General features: G+C 56.3%; 1 protein-coding gene across 4 annotated transcripts; it reads right to left on the bottom strand.

Annotated features, from left to right (window-relative positions):
- Positions 1-2,409: 2,409 nt before the first annotated feature.
- Positions 2,410-22,782, bottom strand: PDGFB (platelet derived growth factor subunit B). Of its 4 annotated transcripts, none has more exons than XM_061124521.1 (7): positions 22,335-22,486; positions 13,971-14,067; positions 11,607-11,696; positions 10,267-10,475; positions 8,822-8,963; positions 4,359-4,512; positions 2,410-3,855 (listed from the first exon to the last, which is right to left on the bottom strand). In XM_061124521.1, exons 1-6 carry the CDS (start codon positions 22,395-22,397, stop codon positions 4,385-4,387), a joined length of 729 nt encoding a protein of 242 aa, XP_060980504.1. In that variant the 5' UTR covers positions 22,398-22,486; the 3' UTR covers positions 2,410-3,855; positions 4,359-4,384. The 4 variants fall into 4 exon arrangements, with proteins under 4 accessions (XP_060980504.1, XP_060980506.1, XP_060980503.1 ...); XM_061124523.1 differs by lacking the exon at positions 22,335-22,486 and adding an exon at positions 22,653-22,782 and having other exon boundaries at positions 2,411-4,004; XM_061124520.1 differs by having other exon boundaries at positions 2,411-4,004; positions 22,335-22,485.
- Between the last annotated feature and the right edge of the window lie 466 nt (positions 22,783-23,248).

Raw genomic sequence — 23,248 nt, 5'->3', positions numbered from 1 at the left:
TACAAGTGTTGGGATTCTGGGGTTCTTGGTCTGATGCTATGAAATAGTGCAAACACACCAGATGTCGTGTTAGCAGAAGAGGGTGTGGTTGGGATCCAGCCACTCAGGAGCTGATCTTCTGCAAGTCACTTACTCTCTTTAAGCCTGTTTGCCGTCCCTTGGCCCTTCATTTCCTCCTCCATTCCTTAAAACAATCCCACTAGTATTAAAAGGACATAGGCATTTTTCTTTATAAGTGAAAAAGGTCCATTATTTTGTTATGTTACAGAGACAGCCAACTCTAAGCCTCCAAGGAGGGCTATAGTTCTCCTCTAGTTGAGGGAGAAATATTGCTAACTGGGATAGAGAAGATTCCTGGGGGGTGGGGTAGGGGTGGAGAACAAGATCTGAGTGGGCCCTGAATGAAGGAGAAGTGTTCACAAGGTGATGCTAAGTGCCCAAAGATTGTGGAATATTAATGGTCCAACCTGGGAGCCACATCATCTCTTTCCCAGAATGAACAGGGCTATATATTATGATTGAGTTTGGTTATGAACAGAAAACCCCAAATAAGAGTAGGTCAAATAGAGATATTTCCTCCTTTCTTTATGTAAAAAACTCTTGAGCTAGGCGATTAGGTGTCAGGGACCCCGGGCCCTTCTGTTGCACTCCACCAATCTCAGCATTTTTCCACCTCAATGCTCAAGATGGCTGCTGAAGTGCCAGACATTATGCCTGCATTGTAGCCCACAGGGCAGAGAAGGGAACCAAGAAGGGAATGCCCTGTCCCCAGAGAGGGGATTCTGGAAGAATGTCATTTTAGGTTGCTGGTTCTAAAACTCAGAGAGGGCCCACCAGGACCCTGGAGGCCTATAGGCTGGACACTGCAGCTGCCTGGGATGGCACAGCCTGGGAGAGCACCCGGGAAGGGGAAGGATGCAGGCAGCTCTGCCTGTTACACCCAGGAAGTTCCTGCAGCTGTCCATGGAACATCACAGCTGTTTTCAGATGCCGAGATGTCACATACGCCGGGCCCTCCAGCTGCCTGCTAAGTTCCATCCCCTCCTCCTGAGCCTTCTCTAGTGCCTTGGGACCCAGAACCCTGGGGGTCTGGGGAATGGGGAGGGTTCTAAGACAGGTTGGGCAGGCAGGGATAGAAGTTTTCAGATCGGTCCCTTTGATCTGCACTGTCCATCACCGCCACCGCAAACACAGGGCTATGAATCCCAGGATGAATCTACACCAAATAGCTGTCAAAGACTCTGGCAGAGACAGACACAAAATACGGGATCAAGGTGAGTGAATGAATGAATGAGCCAGTCAGTCTATCAATCAACCAAATAACCAATCAAGGGATGCCCCAATGTAATTCAGTCTAACCTCAGCCAACTTGTCACCAAGCTGCTAACTTGTCACTTACACACTTCCAGTGACAGGGAGCTCACTACTCACAGAGGCAAAATGGTTTTAGTTTTAGATTGTCCTTACGACGAGTCAGATTCTCCACCTCCTAGGTTTCCCTGTCAGCCCATCTGCCAAAGGGCTTCCCAGGTGGTGAAGTGATCAAGAATCCACCTGCCAATTGAGGAGGCTCAAGAGATGTAGGTTGGGTCCCTGGGTCGGGAAGATCCTCTGGAGAAGAAAATGGCAACCCACTCCAGTATTCTTGCCTGGAAAATTCCATGGACAGAGGAGCCTGGTGGGCTATAGTCCATGGGGACCCAAAAAGTAGGACATGACTGAGCACACACACACAGTCTGCCAGCAGGTAAGACCCAGATACATTTAGCATCTTTCTCATGAAATCAGACCCAAGTCTTCAGGGATGAGGGAAAGCACACAACCCCACAGCTGAACCTTGGAGACCACAAGTCTCCTGCTCATCTTCTTGTGCTTCAGATGGGGCTCTAACCAGAGAGGGTGTATGACTTGCCCAAGGCCACACAGCTGGCTAAGGGCTGAACCAAGATCAGACCCCAGTCCCAACTTTGAGCTGTGCTCCTTCTAAACCCCATACTCCTCAGGGACCTCCTCCAGCCTTCCCCAGAGTGGGTCTCCCCACCCACAGCCAGTCCCACCCCGTGATGCTGAGGATCCGTTCTCTTCGTAGAGACCCTCAGGCTGGAGAAACTCATCTCTTTTCACTGCCAGTGATGGGCACAGGGCTGGCATGTGGGGCCCAGGTATCATGAGCTGCCGCAGGACCTAGCTGTACAGAGCTGGCTGCCTGGCTCTCACCCACTCCCAGGGGCCTCCCTCAGAGCAGCAGGCTGGCATGTGCACACAAGCATGTGTGAACATGTGTATGTGTGTGTGTGCGTGAGTTTGCGCCTGAGCCTCCGGGAGCGAGAGGAACACGCCGCAAGCTGTCGGCAAATCCTGCCAATGCAGAAAGGGTAATTGCCACACGCAGTGCCAACAGACAGATCTCCGGCGGATTCATTTGGTTTTGTTTTGTGGTTATTTTTTTTTTTACAACTTTAAATATGGAATATAAATAAATTTTACATTTAAAAAATAAAAGGAAAGCCCCCAAAAATATAATCACCAACTTTACAAACTGAAGGAAGCAGATTTGGGAGACAGCAGGGAAGAGGGAAAGTGCAGTAGAAGGTGGAAAGGGAGGTGGGAGGTCAGACCCCACCCCTAGGGGGCCCTGGGGATCTTTTCCCTTTACTCCCCCACTCCCAGCCCAAGAGCTGGTTTCCTGGGAGGAGCCACCAGATTTGGACCTCAAAAGGATCTAAGAGAAGGGGTGTGAGCAGGGGCATGGAGCACGGTTGCCCCCTCCCTTGGAGCATTCTCTTGGGCTTTTCACACCTGCCTGAAGGGAAGACTGCTTGAGCTGAGGACTTGGGGAAATGGAGGCCACATGGACAAATGCTGCCTCCCTGCCCCTCACCAAGGGCTTACTCCTGTCTGACCACTCCAAGTCGTGGGCTGGGTCAGAGACACAGCCAGTCCACACGGAGCCTTCGTGTCAATTAGGAAAAGCATCCCTCCATTTGCCAAAAAACTGTCATAATAAATACACAAATTGGCCATGTCTATAGTGTGTGTGAACTGTAATCCCCGCATGCAGTGTCCTTGTGCAGTGCACACCCTGTACAACCTTACATGGCAGTCTTGGCTAGGCTGGGATACGATGGGCAGGCCCCCTGCTGCCCTCTAGCCCCTGGTTTTCTGTCCTACAGAGCAGTGACTGGGGTTATCTGGGGCCTCAGTAAGGGGTCCAAGAGCCCCTTGGTGGAGCAGATAAGGGAGGAGACACAGGATGGAGGTAGAGAGATGAAACAGGAAACAGTGAACTGGGGTGGGGCGTGGGAGGAGGCAGTGGATGCCCGGGTCACCACCTACATCCACCTCCGGAGCAAACTTCATCTCTAACCCGTTTGAGAGGGCACTTGACTGCCTGGTGCTCTGGCCACACCTGCCCAGAGGAGTCCACGTCTTCCAATAATTCAAACATATTAAATGAAAGGAGGTCACTGTGAGCAGAGGTGACCAAGGGGAGACGATCGGGCCTGGGCACTGCAGGAGGGGGTTTTCTCCAGTCTATGCTCCCCCACGTGGTCTCAGCCACAGGATTATGAGTACCCTGGCCGGCCTAGGGGTGCTCCCATCAGAGCTGGCTGGGGGTCCGGGGACCAGGTGGGCCATGCTAAGAGGTCCTCAGGCCCACGTGCAGGGTTTCAGGCCAGTCCACAGCACTGAGGAAGGAAGCCCCTTTCTCCCAACAGCGACCCCATCAGTCTCTCTTGCACTTCTATCCCGTTTTTGCCAGGTCAGGAGAGGAAGATGGCGATGGAGTCCAGGTTCTTCGTTTCCTTCTTGAGCTTCTTGGCAAGACGCTGGAGGCCACTGAGGGAAGACCCACTGGTGGAAGGGTGGACAGACGCGTGGAGGGGTGGGGGAAGCACCATTGGCCGTCCGAATCAGGCATCGAGACAGACGGACGAGGGGAACAATATTATCACTCCAAGGACCCCATGGGGGCAATACAGCAAATACCATATTAAATAACCCTGTAGGCCAAGCAGAGGGACACGGGGGTCAGAGACAGCCTGGGGCTCCATCCCACGCTCACAGGCAACCAGGGGCAGGGTCGACCAGCTGTCCCTATTTCCAGCAGCACTCAGGACAGGGAGGTATGAGGTTTAGACCTCCTGATTCCTTTAGGACATCCTTGGACACAGATGGGTCAGGCCCCCTCACCCCCATCCCCTCACCCAACCTGCCTCATGGGAAAACTCCACTGATAACTGGCAAGAGGGGATCAAGGCTTGGAGCCTGGATTTCGTTAGGGAAATGCTCCTCCCCTCAGCCCTGCCTCAGCCCAAGCCCAGGCCGGGGAGAAAGAACAGGGTGCTGGCCCTCACCTGCCCACACTCTCCTGCAGATTCCCCTAGGCTCCGAGGGTCTCCTTCCGCGCCGTCTTTTCATGTGTGTGCTTGAACTTCCGGTGCTTCCCCTTGGGGGGCCGGCGGACTCGCACCGTCCGAATGGTCACCCGAGTTTGGGGCGTCCTAGCTGCTTGAGAGAAAGAGAGGTCTGGTTAGCAGGTGGATGAGAATAGCAGAGGTTGGGGCTTGTCAATGCCCCCGTGACCAAGGTCTGCCACAGACCTCCTCAGGTCCTGCAGGCGAAGGGGAAGGGGGCCTGGGACCAGACCTCCTGGGTTTGGATCCCAGCTCCACCGCTCACCAGCTGCACCTGAGGAACAATGACTGAGCCATTTTACGCCTCTGCTTCCCCATCTGTGAAATGGGAATAATAGACTGTCCATTTTATAGGACTGATGGAAGGAATGACTGATAGAACGCTGGCCAACAGAAAGGAGCAGAAGATTTCTGGCCTCAAGTTATTTGTCATTACCCCACTGACACTGGCCCTTGTTTCCACGACCTTGAACCTGGCCTGGACTTGGTCCCATTAACCAATATAAGGAGGCAGACTGGTACTGGCCAGGTCCAGACACGGGCCTTAAGAAGGCCTGGCAGCTCCCACCTTTGCACTTTGGGGAACCCTGTGCCTCCACATAAGAAGTCTGGTTCCCCTGCTGGGGATGCCATCTGTGGAGGCCATGGGGTAAGCAGAAGCCCTGGACTGCAAGGAGAGGGACAGAGGCCCAGCTGTCCCAGTGTAGCCTCCAGATAACTGACTGCAACCGTAAGAGATGCCAGCAGGCCCACCCAGCTGATCCCAGGCAACCCACAGACCAGAGAACAGAAAATGGCCATTGTCTTAAGCCACGAAGTTTAGAGAAGAAGTGATCAGCAAAAACAGCAGCTGCTCTTATTCACTTGTTTCTTTTTCCCTCTGCTTGATCTCCTACTGAGGTTTCCTCCCACCAACTTCAGCCCCTTCCGGTTGGTCATGGGATGGCCGACCATGGGATGGGAGCCACTAGGCTTTGAGCATAACCACACCTCCCACCAGGGACCTGGTCCTCTCCCTCCACTGTACCTGTGGTCTACCTGGCCCTCACCGCCAGCAAACAAGGTGGGCCAGACCACCTGTATCCAAACTGGGCTCTCCCAGGAGTTAGTTGGACGCTTTGAGGAAAGCCATGCACACTCTCTGCGCCTCAATTCCCATACCTTTAAAACTGAGAACAGCTGCCCTGGCCTCCCTGGGTTAGGAGATAATGCGTGGAAATCACCAGAAACCCTTAGCTAGCACTTACCACGCACCTGGCAGAGTTCTAAGCCTATCCCTCCTCACTGCAGACAGAGATTTGAATAGTTAACAGATGAAGAAACCGAGACAGAAAGTCTGGAATTTTAACCCAGGGATCTGCCTCTGGAATCCATGCTTTCAATCACTGGGCTGTAAATCACTGTGCCTGAAAGTCTTGGTCAAGGTTAGCACTTCACTTCTGTCTCTCTTCCTCCTGGGCTGCTAGGTAGACAGCCTGGAAATGAAAGTTTTCTCTGCCAAATTCAAGGCTCACTTCTTCCTGGGAGCCTTTGAGTTTCCCCCTTGGCTTATCCAGCTCTCTGGGGGCCAACACTTGACCTTCCACCTCACAAACACAAGTCCCCATGAGGCATGTATCCCACTGCAGCAAATGCAAAATTTAGGGACTCAGGTGGGTCTCAGATGCTTCCTGAGGGAGGCTGCCCAGGGGGGCCATTGAAGGGCCAGACACTGAGCCATCAGCAGGATGCTAGGCTGGGCAAAACCTGAGCAAGTTCAAGGTCATCACTCAGCTCATAAGTGACACAGCACAGATTTGAGCCCAAGAGGCCTGACACTGACCATCACATGAGCCACATCGCCAGCTGCCAGAGGAACTGTCCCCCAGGGCCAAAATGTTGAAACTAAAATGGCAAGACCTACATAGCAAGTGGTTGAACACGCCTCCTAAGAAACTGGTTTAGAAAATCATCTGAAACAAAGGCAGGGAAGAGAACCCCATTCTAAACATAAAGAAGAATATAATTTTTCCTGAATAGAAAGCACTCGCCATAGTAATTCTACAAATAATGTATAGCATGTCAGTTTGAAGCTGTCAAATTATCAGCCTTTCCCAGGGCATCCCTGCCTCAGCTCAGCTCTGACAGCAGGAGGAAGAGGCTGAGATGGCTCTGCCTTCAGGGGGCTTGTTAGTAAGAAATGACAGTGAGATTGTCCTGCCCCCTAACCAAAGAAAGTTACTGAAAATCAAAACAGTCACTTGCATGGATTTTTTTTTATGCTTATCTAATCATATTGCCAGGAGAAATATCAACAACCTCAGATATGCGGAGGACACCACTCTAATGGCAGAAAGTGAAGAGGAACTAAAAAGACTCTTGATGAGTGTCAAAGAGGAGAGTGAAAAAACTGGCTTGAAACTCAACATTCAAAAAACTAAGACAGTGGCATTCGGTCCCATCACTTCATGGCAAATAGAATGGGAAAAAGTGGAAGAAGTGACAGATTTTATTTTCTTGGGCTCCAAAATTACTGTGGATGGTGACTGCAGCCATGCAATTAAAAGACGCTTGCTTGCTCCTTGGAAGGAAAGCTATGACAAACCTAGACATCATATTAAAAAGCAGAGACATCACTTTGCTGACAAAAGTCCGTCTAGTCAAAGCTATGGTTTTTTCCAGTAGTCGTGTATGGATGTGAGGGCTGGACCATAAAGGAGGCTGAGTGCCAAAGAACTGGTGCTTTCAAATTGTGGTGCTGAAGAAGACTTGAGAGTCCCTTGGGCTGCAAGGACATCAAACCAGTCCATCCTAAAGGAAATCAACCCTGAATGTTCATGGAACGTGTGATGGTGTTCACATGTTCACTTCAGCTTCAGTGATGCTGAAGCTCCAATACTTGATGTGAAGAGCCGACCCGCTGGAAAAGACCCTGATGCTGGGAAAGATTGAAGGCAAAAGGAGAAGGGGATGGCAGAGGATAAGATGGTTAGATAGCATTACCAACTCAAAGAACATGAATTGGAGCAAACTCTGGGAAATAATGAAGGACAGGGAAGCCCAGTGTGCTGCAGTTCATGGGGTTACAAAGAGGCAGACACAACTCAGTGACTGAACAACAATCCTAGTAACTTAATGAGTCTCATACAATCCTTACTTTTCTCCAAAGGGAGAAAAGATAGCACAAAAGATAGCACTGTTCTTTGACATAGTCAAAAGAACCCCAAACTAAACCTGGGTTCCAGGCTCAATTTTGCTGCTGTGCAACCTTCATTAAGTCCCTTAACCTCTCTGTTCTCCAGCAGCCGTGTTAGTAACACTGAAGGAGGGACTTGTAAGGTCACCTCTAGCTCTAAAATTTTTAAATACTTGAAGAAATCAGCCAGTGACAGCCATCAGGGTGAGAGAAGAGCCAAGAACAAAACTTCAGGATACCTGAATTCTAGCTATGACCCTGCCTGGAACTGGCTGTGTGACCTTGGGCAAGACCTCAGCCTATCTAGGCCTCAGGCATCTCTTCCATATAATGTAGAGGAGGCAACTGGACCAGATTATTTTTCAGTCCATTTGAATTCTTTAAGTCAAACCGCATGCATGCGTGCTTAGTCGTTTCAGTCATGTCCGACTCTTTGCGACCCCATGGACTGTAGCCTGCTCCTCTGTTCATGGGATTCTCCAGGCAAGAATACTGGAGTGGGTTGCCATTTCCTTCTCCAGAGGATCTTCCTGCATCTCTTATGTCTCCTGCATTGGCAGGCACGTTCTTTACCAGTAGTACACGTAGTTAAAATCTCTCTATGGTGATTTTTCCCACTGCCCCTAATTCCTTCATCAAGGCTACAAGGAATTAATTTAATTTTTCATCTCCAGGACAAGTTGTCAAATATCTGAATATGATATATGCATGGGGTGTTCTCTTATCTGGGTCAAGGTTCCTCCCACCATTTCATGCACTCACTAAACAAAGCAGGGGGCTGTGGTAGCAAGACTGGGAGGGGGGCTGCTCTGGATGGGGTGGCCAGCAGAACTCTAGAAGGAGGTGACTTCTGACCTTAGACCCAGGTGAATAGGAGCCAGGCTTGGGAAGAGCTAGGAGATGTGAATTTTACCCAGACTGACATGTGCAAAGGCCCTGATGCAGAAACTTACCTCGCCATTCAATGAGGCCACCCTGGCTGGGGTGGCGTAAGTGAGGGGCATTGGTTGGCAACAAGGACAGAGGACCAGCTTGGGGCTACATCCTCCCACAAGCCCTCCCAGGCAGGGGAGGAATCTGGACTGCTGTCAGCGTTATGAAAAGCTTCAGGTGAATTTAGCCAGGGGCATGCCTGAGCCAGTTCTCCCTGAGTGCCCCCAGCAGCTGCCATGGGAGAAGGGGGTTGTAGGGCTGAGCAGTGAGAGGCAGACCTTGGACAAGCAGTTACCTCGCTGCTCCTGGGAACTCCCCGGGGTTCCGGTCACCGCTCGCGCCACCACCGTCTCACACCTGCACTCCAGGTGGTCCACCAAGGTCACTGTGGCCTTCTTAAAGATTTTCCTCTTCCGCACAATCTCAATCTTTTTCACCTGGAGGACAGAACCCCCAAAGTGCCTCTGAAGGGGACTACCCGGGTTGGGGCCCGAGGGAGCCGCCTGCCTGCTCAGCATCCCCTGAGGCCATCTTTCCTCGAAAGCCCAGAGGGCGGCAAGGCAGGCGCTTCAGCCCGAACAATGGCAGGACTTTGCCCTCTGCCCTCCTCGTAGCTTTTCCATCAAAACAAGCCCTCCCGACCTGGCCTCCGGTAGGCCCCTTAGGATCCCCCAGAGAGGGAGAAAGGCATTTCCGGGTTGAGTGTGGGGCCGGTGGTATCCTCATTCCCGGAGAGCCAGCCAAGGTCAGGGGCTGCGGCAGAGGCGGGGAGATGGTTGTCTGGAAGGAAGCAGGGGGAGGCTTCATCCAGGAGGGAGGCGGGAAGGGGGAGGCCAGCTGTCAGGTGTCCATCCATAGAGCTGGCAGGGCTGGGGACAGGAGATACCACGGCGGTGGATGCCAGGGTGGAGAGTAACATTGGTCATCTCAGGCCCAGGGCCCAGACTTGAGACAGAAGGGGGACACAAGAAAAGGCTGCGGCTGACCACAGGGGTGGGGAGCGTGGTAAGGAGGCAGAACACTTGGCAAGAGGAGGTAGGGGTCACCTGTCGGTCCTGGGCCCTGAGGAGGTATGCCCACCACCCAGCAGCTGCTGTGGCAAGGCTGGCCAGAGGGGTGCAGAAACCTTTCCATATGAATCAGAGACTTCTCTGGCCTTGCCCTGCCCCGTTTGAGGCCAGGAGCTCCGAGGATGGCCCCTGCTCTAAAATTTCCCTTGAATCCCAGTGTATACCCAATCTTTCCAGCAAAGGGGCAGGCTTCAGCCTTCTGACTCTCTGCTAGGGGCTGCCCCAGCTCTTGCAGGGCCTGCTGCCTGGGGAGGGTGGGAGGTCCTCTGTGCCCTCCTTGGTGAAGACATGACTTGTTGAAGGGAGATAAGTGGGTGCTGAAGATGCTGGGGCACCTATGAGCCCTTCTCTGTGTGGAAGGAAGAAAATGGAGATCCCTGTCTAGGGGAGATCTTTGGGGAAAGCTGAACAGCTGCCCAGAACATCCTGAGTGTCCAGTATGTTAGCGGACCTGTCTGTTGCAGGAACATTTGGGGATTTTGTCTACCTGGGGGCTTGTCTGTGGCTCATGGTCACCCCAGCCTGGGGGGCTCCGGGCAACCATGGGCGGCCTCCCCACGCCTGTCGGCCCTCTCTGGAGGGACCCTCTCAGGACAGACCCCAGGAGCCCTCTGGGAAGGCCTTGGTGCCCACCCCCGCCCCCACTCCGGGCTGGACGGGGCCTGCGCACCTGCACCTTCCGGTCCTGCACCTGTGTGGGCCGGCATTGCACGTTGCGGTTGTTGCAGCAGCCGGAGCAGCGCTGCACCTCCACGCAGGGCGGCCACACCAGGAAGTTGGCGTTCGTGCGGTCTATGAGGCGCCGCGAGATCTCAAACACCTCCGTGCGCGTCTTGCACTCCGCCATCATGGCTAGCTCTGCTGCAACTGTTGGGGAACCTGGAGGGAGCAGGGACCTCCTTCAGCGGGGGTGGACCTGTCCAGAGGCCCCCTAGCCAGTAGAAAAGCCCAGGGCCAAGCCCCTCTAGGACTGGCTCACCTTCAGAAGCAGCAAGGCCTATCCCACCCCCTGCAACCCTGGGTTGGAAGGTTACCAGCCATGGGACTTGGGCAGGCTGCTGATGGGCTCAAGGCCTCAGTTTCCCCGTCTCCAAAATGGGGTTGAGACCTACACCCTAGAACCACTATCAGGATCAAGTTAGATCGTTCCGAGAGTGCTGATCTGTGCCACATGTCAGTTCCTCCACCGTTTTATTCTACGATTTCACACATTTATAAGTCTGCCCAGTATGTGGCCCTTACTTGTGTATTACCTTACACTGCTGTTTATACTGTAATATAGTCTTATCTTGTTGCTTTTTTCAAGCCTCAGTTTCCTCATTTGTGAAATGGGACAAAAACCCTGCCTACCCTGCACTTGCCAACTGAACAAGTAATGGGAGTGAAACTTGGCCTGAAGCAGACTGACAGTCAGTGCTGGGGCAACTGCCATCTGTCATTCACATACAGAGGGCCTGAGGCTCTGAGAGCTGTTAGCTGCCCAAATTCAGAGTAAGGAATAAACCCAGGCCACTTGATTCTTATGTGGCAGGGTCCCAGCCTCAGTCCACAGCATTTTGGGATTGCAGGCAGACAGAGAGGAGGGGGGCTTGGACCTAAAACTTGGACCTAAAACTGCTGCTGTCGACCCAGTGACCTGCATCCTCCTATGCTTGACGCGCATCACCTCTTGCTAGCTGTGTGATCTCAGGCTGCTTCTTCACCCTCTCTGGGCCCCAGTTTTCAACTCTGTAAAATGAGGTCAATAATATCTACCTCCCTGGTGGAACTAAGGAACAAATGAGGTTTTAAAGAACTATACGGAGAAGAGAGCGTGTGTTGGGGGAGGGGAGAACGATGACTCATCGCCTGGATAGAGGGTATTTAAGGATGGCTACACACTTTTAGCTCCACGCCTTCCCAAGCGTCAGGATGAAGGAGCCGGCCCTCCAGCTGGGACTGGCTGCGTCCCTGGTTCTCTGTCCCCGGCTCCCACCTTTGAGGGGCCATCACCATCACCCTCAGTCTTACCTAGGCTCCTTCTCCCACGGGATAAGCTCTCGAACTCGCCTCCAGAATGGGACCGGGTCAAATTCAGGTCCAATTCAGCCCCGTCTTCATCTGTAAGAGGAGGTCAGCCACACTGAAAACTGCCGGCCAGACCAAGGCCGGGATCTGATGGGGATTCCAGGACAGGTGGGAGGATTGCTCCCCTCCCCCACGCCCACTGGACCACCACCACTCCAGAGAACAGTGTCCCCTTCTGGCTCCCTGTACACTCCAGGGTCCTAGCTCTGAGGAGGGGGCCCCTCCAGGCAAACAAACTCCAGGGAAGACACAGGGCTCAGAGGGTGGCGGGGGGCCCTTGACTGCATCGCCAAGGGATCGTCAGCCCCACTCCCGGCCCTTCCACCACATATTTGGACAGAACCCATGTCAATGGAGTTAAAAATAACCCATCCCCTTTGCTACTGTAAGAGAACCCTCTTGGTCTCCAGGGCAGGGTGAGGACCCAGAGCTCCGAAGGCCAGTTTCCAGTGCCCCTCCGCCCAGAGTTCCCACAGGAAGTGCTGAATGGAGAAATTCCCAGCATCCCCAGGGGGGACCAGCATGCCCTGGACGCAGCCCCTCCGGAGCCCCGGACAATGGCGCAGTTGGGCGGGAGAGAGAGAGGGAAGGCGAGGGGTGGGGGGTGGGGGCCGGAGACGGACAGAAGGGTGGAGAGCTAGGTCTGCTGGGGTAGGGGCACCCTTGCCCTGCCCCCTTTCGGGCAGGAGTCTCTCTCCAGCCCCCAGTCTCTCCCTCTAACCTTGTGCCCCATGTCTGCCCTCAGCTGTCCATTTTCTCCTAAAGTCACAAACCACAGCTCCCTTCTCGAGCCTGGGCGGCCCTCACCTCGGCGTCATCGGCACGCCTTGAAGGCATCTCTCTCTGTAGCAATGGCAGCCGGAAGCCGCTGCAGGAAGTGAGCTGCAGGGGACTCAGAGGTCCATGCAGAATCGTGGGCAGCCCCTTCTATCTCTCCGATGGCTCAAGGGTCAAAACATAAACCACGGGGACGCGGAGGACGAGCTCCTCCCGCTTCACACAGCACCTCACCTCTTTTCCTCTGTCTCCCCAGCCCGCTGGCCCTGCCCAAGACAAAGCTCCCTGCTCATCCGTGCAGGCTCCCGGGGGGTCCTGTTCGGAGGAGACCATGCCCTAACTGGTGCCTTTCCCTCTGATCTGCTGCTCCTGCGTCAGCGCATCTGTCTGTCCTTCTCACTCCCTTCCTTTCTCTCTACCCTCTCTGGAATGTCCCTGGTCGGGAGGAGATGGGGAAAAGATGTGCTTCGTGGAAAGGTTAAGTTGATTAGGAAAAAAATAGCCACATGGTTGCCTTGAAACAGGCCCACTATTGAAAGGTTCATCTCGGAGATCCTGACCCCCACCCGGGGTAAGTAGGGGCTGCCCGAGGGTGGGGGCCAAGGGCCTTGGAAAGAAACAGCAGAAAGGCTAAATTTGGCAGTTGCCCCATTGTGTTGACCAGGGCTGGCCAGTCGGGCATGGGGTGAGGGGTGTGGGAGACGTGGGGTGGGGGGCCTGGTGAACAATAGGTGGGCCCAGCTGGGTCCCCCTCCCGCCTGCCTCGCCAGCCCCCGGCACAGGCGGGTCTGAAAGGGCCCGAGAATGCTTTTGAGAGGGAGCCAGGGGCCCAACGGGGAGAGGAAACAAAGGCAGGAAATGCTGTCCCCCGTAGATAGCAGTCTGGGCAAGGATTACAAAGTGACAAAGAGACAAAACCCCAGAGGGAAGGGGAGCTGGGGGTGCAGGGGGGGTGCCGACCAGGGCTCCAGGGAACAGGCCAGAGGTTAGAATAGAAAGGAATTCGCTCTGAAGACAGCGTTTATAAATACATTCCCGGCCCGGCCCGTCAGCCGCGCCACGTGCGTGCCACCAAGCACGTGCCCATGCGCTGGGCGCGCTCTTGGGCATGGCTAGGGCTGCCCACTGGTCCAGGCCAGGTGTCCCTGGGAGACCTTGCAGACTGGGCTCTCGGCCAGAAGGGCAGGGAGATGGCTTCTCCCGCCCCACCCTCCCTGGCTGAGTCCACACCTGGATAGACATTCAGCAGATGCCCTGGGCACCTTCTCCCCGCCCCCTCCTCTCGGGACCCCGCCCTCTGCACCCCGCCTGAGCCACGTGTGGGAGCTTCGCTCGCCAAGCCCCACGTCCCAGGTAGCAACCCGCCGGCCTACTCAGCCCTGCCCTGGACAGGTGTGGCCAAGCCCTCCCAGGCAGCCACAGGCCTCTGGTCCTCTGGATGTTAAGGAAGAAGGTCTGTCCTTGCCCGGCCCCTCGTGGCTCCCTAGGACTCAGTGAAGGGCCAGAGCTCTGGGTGAGGATTCAATTTACCTACGGAGTCTCCGTGCAGCAGGCGCTGGAGGTCATCGAAGGAACGGATGGAGTGGTCACTCAGCATCTCGTAGAGCTCCTCGGGAATGGGGTCTCCCTGCCAGGCAAAGATGGGGGGCCAAGTGAGCCGAGAGCAAGGGCTTTCCAGCCATGGCCCTCTTCTCCCCAGCACACACACACACTCCCTCCCATGGGAAGTTCCCACAGGGCCCCTTGGCCAAGGGCAAGTGGACAGCCAGGATGAAGGCGTGTGGGGGTGGGGTGAGGGCAGGCTGGACAACCAGGAGCACAGGAACCTGGGACCAAGTCTCTAAGACCCAGCTCAGATCTGTGTCTCTCACCCAAACAGAACCCCAGCTTGCTTTAAAGTGAGATTTGACCGTATGTATCTGTCTCCCCTGGAAACCCATATTCTTGCTTGGAAAATTCCATAGACAGAGAAGCCAGGCAGACTAGAGTCCATGGGGTCGCAAAGAGTCAGACATGATTGAGTGACTAACACACACACACACACACACACACACACACACTTGTCTCCCCATCACACTACAGGTTCCGGAGGCTCCAACAATTTGATTTCTCTCTGCTTCCCCTCCATACCTGACAGCTAAAGGCAGACAGCATTTGTCATGGGAGATTGAATTATCCCCATTTGACAGATGGAAAAACCATCACAGTATATAAAGTACTTATCCTCTAATTAATTTTAAAACAAAACTAAAAAAAAAAAAAAAAAAAGAAAGAGGCTCAAAAAGGCGACATCCTTTGTCAGAGTCCTACAGCCGATTATCAGCAGCAGCTGCGTTCAAATCCATGTCTTTCTGATGGCAGAGCCCATACTCCCGGCCTCCTGGGTACACAAGGTGTTTAATAAGTGCTTGAAGAGTTGGATGGTCTCAGGAGGCCGCATGTACTTGCCTTATCTGTTTAGCCTCTCACTCAGGAGAGGAGAGAAGGGAATCCTCAGATATGGCCAGGAAACCTGAAAGTTCACCCGTGCCCCATGCCCAACCAAACCCTATTTTTAGAGCCCCTCTGGCCTGCCACCAAAAACACTTGAAACTTAATAAGCACTTTAACAGGCCCTGTTCGAAGCTGGGCTTCCTCCAGGGAAATCTCAGGTCCCACGATAACATGACAGCAGCCCTCATCGGAAGGTCATGGCCACGTCCCCCACGGTCCAGGGAGACCAGAGGGGCTGATGGCAAAGGTCTTAAGAAAGAGGTGAGGGCAGGACAGAGGCTGAAAAGCAGGTTCTGACCATCAGTGTCTCTGGGCAAAGAAAATGTGCAAGATCGGCTGCAGGTCCGAACTCACATCCCTACAGACACACGCACGTGCACACGCAAACACGCAGAAGGGTCCTGTCTTGTGGGAGGAGCCCCGAGGGGGTGGGTATCAGCAGACAGGATTTACCACTGCCTGACCTTAGGTAACACAATTCCCGCCTCAGTTTCCCCAGATTAAGATGAGAGGCGCTCTTGCTCCAGCTAGTTCTCTCTACATTCTGAGGACTGGAGTGCTAAGAGGCTCTGCACAGGCTGCCTTGAGAAACTGCTGCCTTCTCCCTGCCTGACAGGTGAAGGAGATCATCCTGCCTTGTGGCCAGTCCCAGGGATGCTCCCAGAAAGGTTGGTGAGGAGCCTGGTGATTGATGAGGTTTTAGCCTCCCCCAAAGCTCCATTTCCTCATCTAAGGGTCCAGGCTGCGCTTGCAGCCCTGGCCACTGGAGTCAGCCCTGGAACCGGAAGACCCAGGGTGGAGCGCGACCATGCTTTTAAAGCAAATTCCTTAAGAGCCTTGAGTCCTTCATTTGAACTTGGAGCTTATAATCCTGCCTGGTGCCTAGGGCTGTCGGGAGAGAAGGGTGAGGGTCTAGCAGTTAGGTCTGGCTGGAAGCTGGGGTCCACGACTGCACAGCCGGGAAACCAGATGATGCGTGTGTGAGATGGGAAGGATGTCAAGTCGGTTGGCCTGCACTTGCCTTTCCCATCTCCAGCCTGCCCTGCCTCCTCCCACCCAGAGAGACCACGCCTTTGTTGGTCTCCAGATGTGAACACAGGACCCAGTTCGTGCAAGGGAAAGCAGGGCTGGTCTCCAGTGAAGCCCAAAGCAGGCCATGCCCCCTGAGGGTTCTGTCTGTCTCAGAGCGGGTGGTCCAAAGAGCTGGATTCCCCCTCCACTGCTACTGACCGTCCCGTGAACTCAGGTTGGCCACCGCCCCTCTCTGGTCCTGGCTCTCAGCTATGAATAGAAGGGGTTGAAGACACTTGATTCAATTCTCATCCTGCCTGGGGGTGGCTAGAGAAGCAGGAGAGGAAAGCCAAGGGTGGGGTACCCAGCCAGGTCTCCCTGGCTTCTTGTGGAGTAATGATTCAATTAATTTCCCAGGAGAGGGGCCCAATGGCCCAGGACGGAATGGCACATAGCACTCATGCCAAGACCTCCTTGCCCCCTAGAGCACTGGCTGCAGCTGCCAGCAATGGCAGAGCAGGCAGGTCCCTAAACCAGCCTAGCAGATGCTCCTGACTTGGCCAATGAGGCCAAGAAGATGCCATCTCATGGAAGCAAACCCAGAATCTCCCAGCCTGAGAAGGGAAGAGTCTGGGAGAGAGACTGGGAAAGTGGGAGAAGCACACAGTAGGTGCTCAATAAATGCTAGTAAAATGCATGAAGGACTCTACCCTTCTCTCTGGGGTTCCCTTCTGTATGATTCTCCCACCCCCTCCACCAGGAGGACCACTCCCCAAGCACCCTGCCTCCTAAAGAGTCCACTGTTTTTCTAAGCAGAGAGGTGATTCGTGCATGTGCTTTCTGTAATTTGGCCACCTGATGCCCAGAATGCCCTGAGAGCTCCTGCATTTGATACTAACACCACAGCTAATGACTATGAAGTGCTAACTACAAGGCAGGCACTGAGCTAAATGCTGTACCAATGACCAATCCCAAGAGGTTGGTGCTGCTTTTCTTTCCATCTTCCAGATGAGGAAACTGAGGCTCAGAAAAATTAAGTAAACAGCTACAAGTCTGCAGAGCTCCTAAGAGGCAGAGCAGACCCCCCTTCTCCCAGCGCCATGGAGGTGCTCCTCAGTTGTCGGCTCCCCACCCTGTGTGTGTCATGAGCAGCGGTTCTCAACCAGGGGCTAGTGGGCCTCCAGGGGACACTGGCCATGTCTGGAAGCATTTTTGGTGGTTACAAATAGAGGAATGCTGGTGGTATCAAGTAGGTGGAGGCCAGTGAGGCTGCTAAATGTCCTTCTATGCACAGAACAGCCTCCACAATATAGGATTCTCTGGCCCCAAACATGCACAATGCAGAGATGGAGAAGCTCTGTAGTAGACAAAAAAAAAAAGCAAAGGCTTCAGCTGTCATGGAAACCTGGGTTCTTGGAGTAAGTATTTTATTTATTTATTTGTTGGCCTTGCGGCATGCTGGATCTTAGTTCCCCCACCAGGGTTCAAACCCATGCCCCTTGCAGTGGAAGAACAGAGTCTTAACCACTGGATCACCAGGGAAGCCCGGGAGTTAAGTCTTTTAACAACCTAAAACCTCAGCTTCTTTATCTTTTAAATGGGGCTCACAATACCTCGCCGGGGTTATTGGGAGGTGGAATCAGACCTAGCCGAGCAGCCAACAGATTGATGGGTAGTTAATGAGCCCCCGCTGTGGTCTGCATCCATTCCTTCTGTGTGGCTCCTTGAGGGCAGCAGTGAGCAGCACGCATGCGTGGGGCCAGCAGTGTAGGACATTTTTGAGGCTAACAGTGAGTGGGTGGAAAGCTGCCCACCCAGGGGAGATATGTGGCTGTGTGGACCACAGGAAATGACACCTGAGCCTCACACTGGCACTTGCCGGGGGCCCTGTAGGCTGGTGGGTGGGTCCCTTCCGGGGCTGGGGGTGGTTGAGAGGTGGGGACATTTGGCCTTGTGGTCAGCTCCAGGATGCGATGCCCTGGGGGGGACTCAAGGCACCTGCCGGGGTCAGAGTCTCCTCGTGGCATGGGAGGGTGAGCAGCCCAGAGCCCGGGTTTCCTGGGCACAGGTCCTAGAAGCCTCCTTAAGGTGGGCAGCTCCCCCTCAGAAATGGGAAAGGAGGCCTGGCACCCTGATAAAGCTGTCCCAGATCTCAGGCCTGGGGTTCCTGGCAGGGCGAGGGCGTGGCGAGAGAAGGCAGCTGGGGCACAGCCAGCCTCAGGAGCCAAAGCAAACAGCCTCCTCCCCACCCCACCCCACCCCACCCCCAACGCCAGCTGCAGAGGTAGGAAGGGCACGAGCTGGCTGAGGCCAGGTGAATTACCTGCTCCCAGCCAGGCTGGCAGATTAAAGGGGCTTGGACCCCACCCTCTGCCTGGGCCCCAGCGCGCACACAGATACACACTCCCCAGGCTGCCTGCAGTTCCTCTGTGGGAGACGACAAGGGCTTGGCCCAAGCAACCAGGGGCGTTGTCCGTGGCTGGCAGAGGAAGAAGGCCTCGGAGCACTCGCCTGCCTGAGAGTCTCAGGCCTGATTTAGATTTGATGCCAAAGCCAAGCCCTTTGAAGAAGCCTTTTCTGGGCAGACCATAGAAGCCTTTTAGAATCAGCCTTCCCCACCTAGCATTTCCCTGCCCTATTGCTCCTGGGACCCTCCCACTCCCCCATCCCTATTATTTAGCCCAGCTCCCCCAGTGGGCTCCCTCCTCTCCTTCCAGCAGAAAAAACTGTTAGACTGGGAAGAGAGAGGCCAGAGCAGCAATTACAATCCTGGCAGTCCACCGCAATCACTGTCCCCAGCCACCACCACCACCACCCTGGTCCCAACTCCCAGCAACCAGTGGGGCCCAGGAATCTGCATTTTCAAGAAGCCAAGTAATTCTGCTGCTCTTGGGGAACTCTGAGCTAATCTAGTCTTCCCTCCCTCTCTCACTTTTAGATGGTGGAAACTGAGGCCCAGCTCAAAACACCCAGAACTGTTTGTGATCTCATTTTCCTTCTGTTTCTTCCCCTCTGTCCGGTCCAATCTTGGCAGTCCAAGTCCCAAGACACGGAAAAGAAAGACATGCTTGTCCTTCAATACTGGGGGATGGTGCAGGGGGGACTCAAATGTAAGATGTCTGCTGGAGAGCAAGAGAGCTGTACTGGGCTGCCCTGGGTGAGGACGGAATGAGGCCGTGTTTATAAAGCACTCAGCAAGCCCGAGACACATGTCCGGTCCTTCCCTCCCCCTTTCAAGGATTCACTGTCCTCTCCACAAATATTTACAGATTATCCATCATGGCCAGGCACCATTCTAAGCAGGGGAGACAGTGGTGACCAAGACAAAAGCTCTCTAGTGGAGTTTACACTCCAGTGAGGAAAAACGGGTAAGAAACAACTAAATAAATCAGAAAATGAAGATAATTGCACTAGAAGGGGTATTTCAATGGAGAAGGGGGGGTGAGGGAAGATTCTGAGAGGGTCTTAGGAGGCCCATGGCAAGTATTTCTTTACTACTTCTGCTGAATCAATCTCTCTCTCTCTCTCTCTATCTCTCTCTCACACACACACACACTGTTTCTAGGTCTTGCACCAGAGCCTTCAAATTCTGTTTGATCCTAATCTTGCAGACACTTCTAGGGTTGGGAGATTCCAGCAAGTCAGTCTCCCACTAAGTAAGGCCATTAGCAAATAAGAAAGAAGCTGGGTGATGAAGGTCTGTGGGCCCTTTACTTCTTCTTGGCAGAAGGGTGCCCAGGCCAGAGGCATCACATGACAGTGAGTGTCACCCTCCCAGAAGCCAGCTCAGCTAATGGAGATGAGACCTTAGGGACTTCAGCCGACCCTCAACCAGGCCCCACCTCAGAGCTCCCTACCCTTCCTTCCCAACTGCTGGCATGCAGGGGACATGACCAACCCCAAGGCCACCTCCACCAGGAAGCCCTCCTGGGTTGGCTCCCGTGTCGCTGGGTTTTCCCTTTTCCCTTTGGGTCTCCTCCCTCAGAACCTCCTGAGGCTTACTCAGGCTCTGCAGGAAAGTGCTTCATAAACTGCAAAGCACGACACAACCGTGAGTTCCTGAAGACTACGTTCAAGGATGCTGTGATTCAAGTGAGGGGAGAGGCACCAGCTTCCTGGCCACAGCCTCCCACCAGGCACACCCCCCCCCCCCCCCATGGAGTCGTGGAACAGGAGGAGGAGGTGCTGGATGAAGCTAGAAATGGAAAGGGCAGGCCGGGAGAGGCCTTTTCCAGCTGTCACCCAGCCTCCCCAGAGCCGGCTTCGCGGGGGGGAAAGACGACTGAGCCGTCAAGGGTGGGAAACCCCCTCAGCGGTTCAGGGCCCTCAGTCTTGGCTGGACTTTCAAAGCCGGGCTTATCTGCAGAGAGAGCATCACAGCGCCCCCAGTCACACCAACATCTTTTTCAGCCACCTGAGGATGGTTTGAAAAAGCAACCACAGAGGGGTCATGCTTGAGGGGCGTCGGGCTGACCTGACCAGGCAAAAACCAGCGCGTGCTGTGGAGCCGGGACCTGACGGGAGGGTTCCTGTTTCCATTCCCTCATCGGACCCAGGAAGGAAATGGGGTGGCTGCAGAGGTGACCAGGTTCCAGGGCCACCTGTTGCGCGGGGGTGGGCACCTGGTACACGGCGGATATACGGGCCCTGCGTGCCTGTGTGCGTGCGTGGGTGTGCGCGCACGTGTGCTGAAGCTGCGTGTTCAGGGGCCGTGCGTACGTGTGTATGCGGTGCGCGCGCGTGTGCCCCGCGTGTGCACGGGCTTGGTGGCGGCGGCGGGCGCGCGACCCGGCCGCGGTAGTGCGTGCCCGTCGCTCTGCGCACCCGCCCGCCCGCCGGAGCGCAGCATCGCCTCCGGCCAAGAGTGTGCATGCGTGGGGTGAGTGAGCGCGAGTCGGGGGGCCGGGCGGGGTGGGCTGCGGAGAGCAGAGGCGGGGGCGCTGCCGCCGTTCCCAGGACGCCCTGGCACCGGGCCCAGCCCCCCAGGCCCCGCGGCGAGGCAAGGCGGCAGCTGGGGCCGGCCGGCGCCCCCCTCCCCAACAGCTGGCCGCGGCCCGGGGGGCTGCGGGAGCGGAGAGGAGGGGACGTCGGGAGGGGACTGCAGGCGGTCGGGCCGAGCCCCGCGTCCTCCCTCTCGGGTGCTGGCCCCCGGGGGTGGCGGGGGGGCGGGTGGCCGCGGAAGGGCGGGGCCCCAGGGCGGGCGGCCGGCGGCCCTCGAGGAGCCCCGAGAACAAAAGGAGACGGCGACGGCTCCTCCGTGGTCAAAACAACCTGCGCTGGCGGCGGCCCAAGGCCCGGCCGCGGCCTCGGAGCTCTTCACCTTAACCCCTTCGCCGCCGCCGCCTCCTTCCTGCGCCTCGTCGGAGGCAGAGAGCGGCCGGTCCTCCCCCCAGGAGCGGGCGAGGTGCGGGCTCCCGGCCGCGGCCGAGCGTTGGCGGGACGGGACCCAGGCGCGGCGCGCGGCCCGCCGCCCTCTCCTCCCCGGCACCTCGCGCCTCCTACCTGCCCCGCCCCCTTTCCCACCTGGATTCCGGGTAGACTTGCCAACTCACTGCTACGTGAGGCTGGGAGGGGTGCGGGGGACCCGTACGATCTGATAGCTCCCGCAGACGTCTCCCTATCCCAGCTTCCTTGCTGCGGGGCTTTTCGAGGCGGCGCGCTCCGCACCCTGCGAGCGGGGGAAGAGAGGTGCGTCCTCTCGCAGGGTGCGGGCGCAGGTGTGGCGCGGCCTCAGGCACACACCACCACCGGGGCAGGATTCCCTACGAGCCCCTACCCCGCCCCTCAGCCCAGGTGCCCCAAACCTCTCTCTGCACCCACCGCGCCCAAGACTGCAAGCGGCTCTGGCACTGCACTCTGGGGCCGGGCAAGACCTGCACGGCCCGATGGGCACACGCCCCGACCGGGAGCAGGAGCCGGGGTAGTTCGCAGACCCCCGCGGAAGCTTGGTGTGGCTGCCGCCGGTGCGCGAGCTTGCACCTCCGGGGCAAGCCGGGTCCTGGTTAGGACCTAAGCTTAACCGAAGTGGGCTCGCGAGGACGCGCTGCCTGCTGCTTAAGCAGCACCCCACCCCTCTCGCTTGTGCTAGGAAGGGGCTTATTCTCGGGTTCCTGGAGGGGTGGGGGACAGGACCACACACACCTCCTCCCCTGACGCTTTAAAAGATCGGAGATCTGAGATCCCCCCTGGAAAAAGAAAGCCACGTCTGCCCCCTCCCCTTAGAGCCTAGCACCCCCTGGACCTCGCTTCGCAGCCCTCGGAGGTCACCTCACGCCCGCCGCCAAGCCCCACGGGTCCAAAGTTCACTGCAGCGAAAGGAGGGAGCGATCGGGAGGCAGGGATGGGGGTAATGAATGAAGCGAAGCAGCCCCAGCCGCCGTCGCAACTCACCTCGGCGCTGACCAGACGCAGGTAGCAGCAGAGAGACAGGAAGAGCGCCCAGCAGCGATTCATGCCGACTCCGGGCCCGGCCCCGCGGGGCCCCGGACGCGTGGACCGAGCGCGCCGCCCCCGCGGCCAGGGTGGGGGGCGGGGGCTGGGGAGGGAGGTGGGCTCTGCTCGGGTCTGCGGCGATCAGGCGCTCAGGCCGCTGCAGCCGCCGCCACGGCTCACCCGCATGGCCCCCGGGCGCCGCCGCCCCCAGCCCGGGCTCCGTCGTTGGGGGGTTGGAGAGGGCCTGGGCGCGGGACCAGGGTCCGAGGCCGCTACCTGGGCGGATCCCGAGCCCGAGCGAGCATCCACGGCCGGGGGGCTGCGTCGCGAACCAGCCGAGGCGTCTAGCCGTGTGGGGGCGCCCAGGGGACTCCAACCTCCAAGAGGAAAAAGAACACGGCAGTCGATGGTTCGTCTTCTCTCGCCGGCTAAAGGCGTTTTCCTCTGCCCGCCGGCTTAGCTTTTTTGCAACATTTTCTGGAAAGGTCCCTGAAGTCGGAAAGCGCAGAGCTGGGCACCTCAAAGCCAAAGTCTCCCCCAAAAAACTTTTTCCAAAGTTGGTTCTGCAGCGGCGGCTCGAGTACCCGGGCAGGGAGAGGTGCAAACTCCCGCCCGGGCCGGGTGGGGGGGGCCGGAGCGTGTGCGCCCTGGCGCGGGGCCCGGGCGGCGGGCACGGCTGCTCCGCGCGCGCGGCGTGTCCGCTGCGCCCTGGGCCGCGCCCGGCAGACAGGTGGACGCGGCGCGAGTCTGTCGGTTCGTCTGCCCGCCCTCTCCCCGCTCTGGACGTCCTCTGCGGGCTGCGAGCTGCGGCTGCTCCGGCTTTCTCTTTGCAACGAGGCTGGAGGGTGGGTTGTCTTTTTTTTTTTTTTTCC

Source organism: Dama dama, chromosome 22, assembly GCF_033118175.1.
Source record: "Dama dama isolate Ldn47 chromosome 22, ASM3311817v1, whole genome shotgun sequence".
NCBI classification, from domain to species: Eukaryota; Metazoa; Chordata; class Mammalia; order Artiodactyla; family Cervidae; genus Dama; species Dama dama.
Note: the sequence above shows the minus strand (reverse complement) of the source record. Positions and strands in the feature narration are given on the sequence as shown.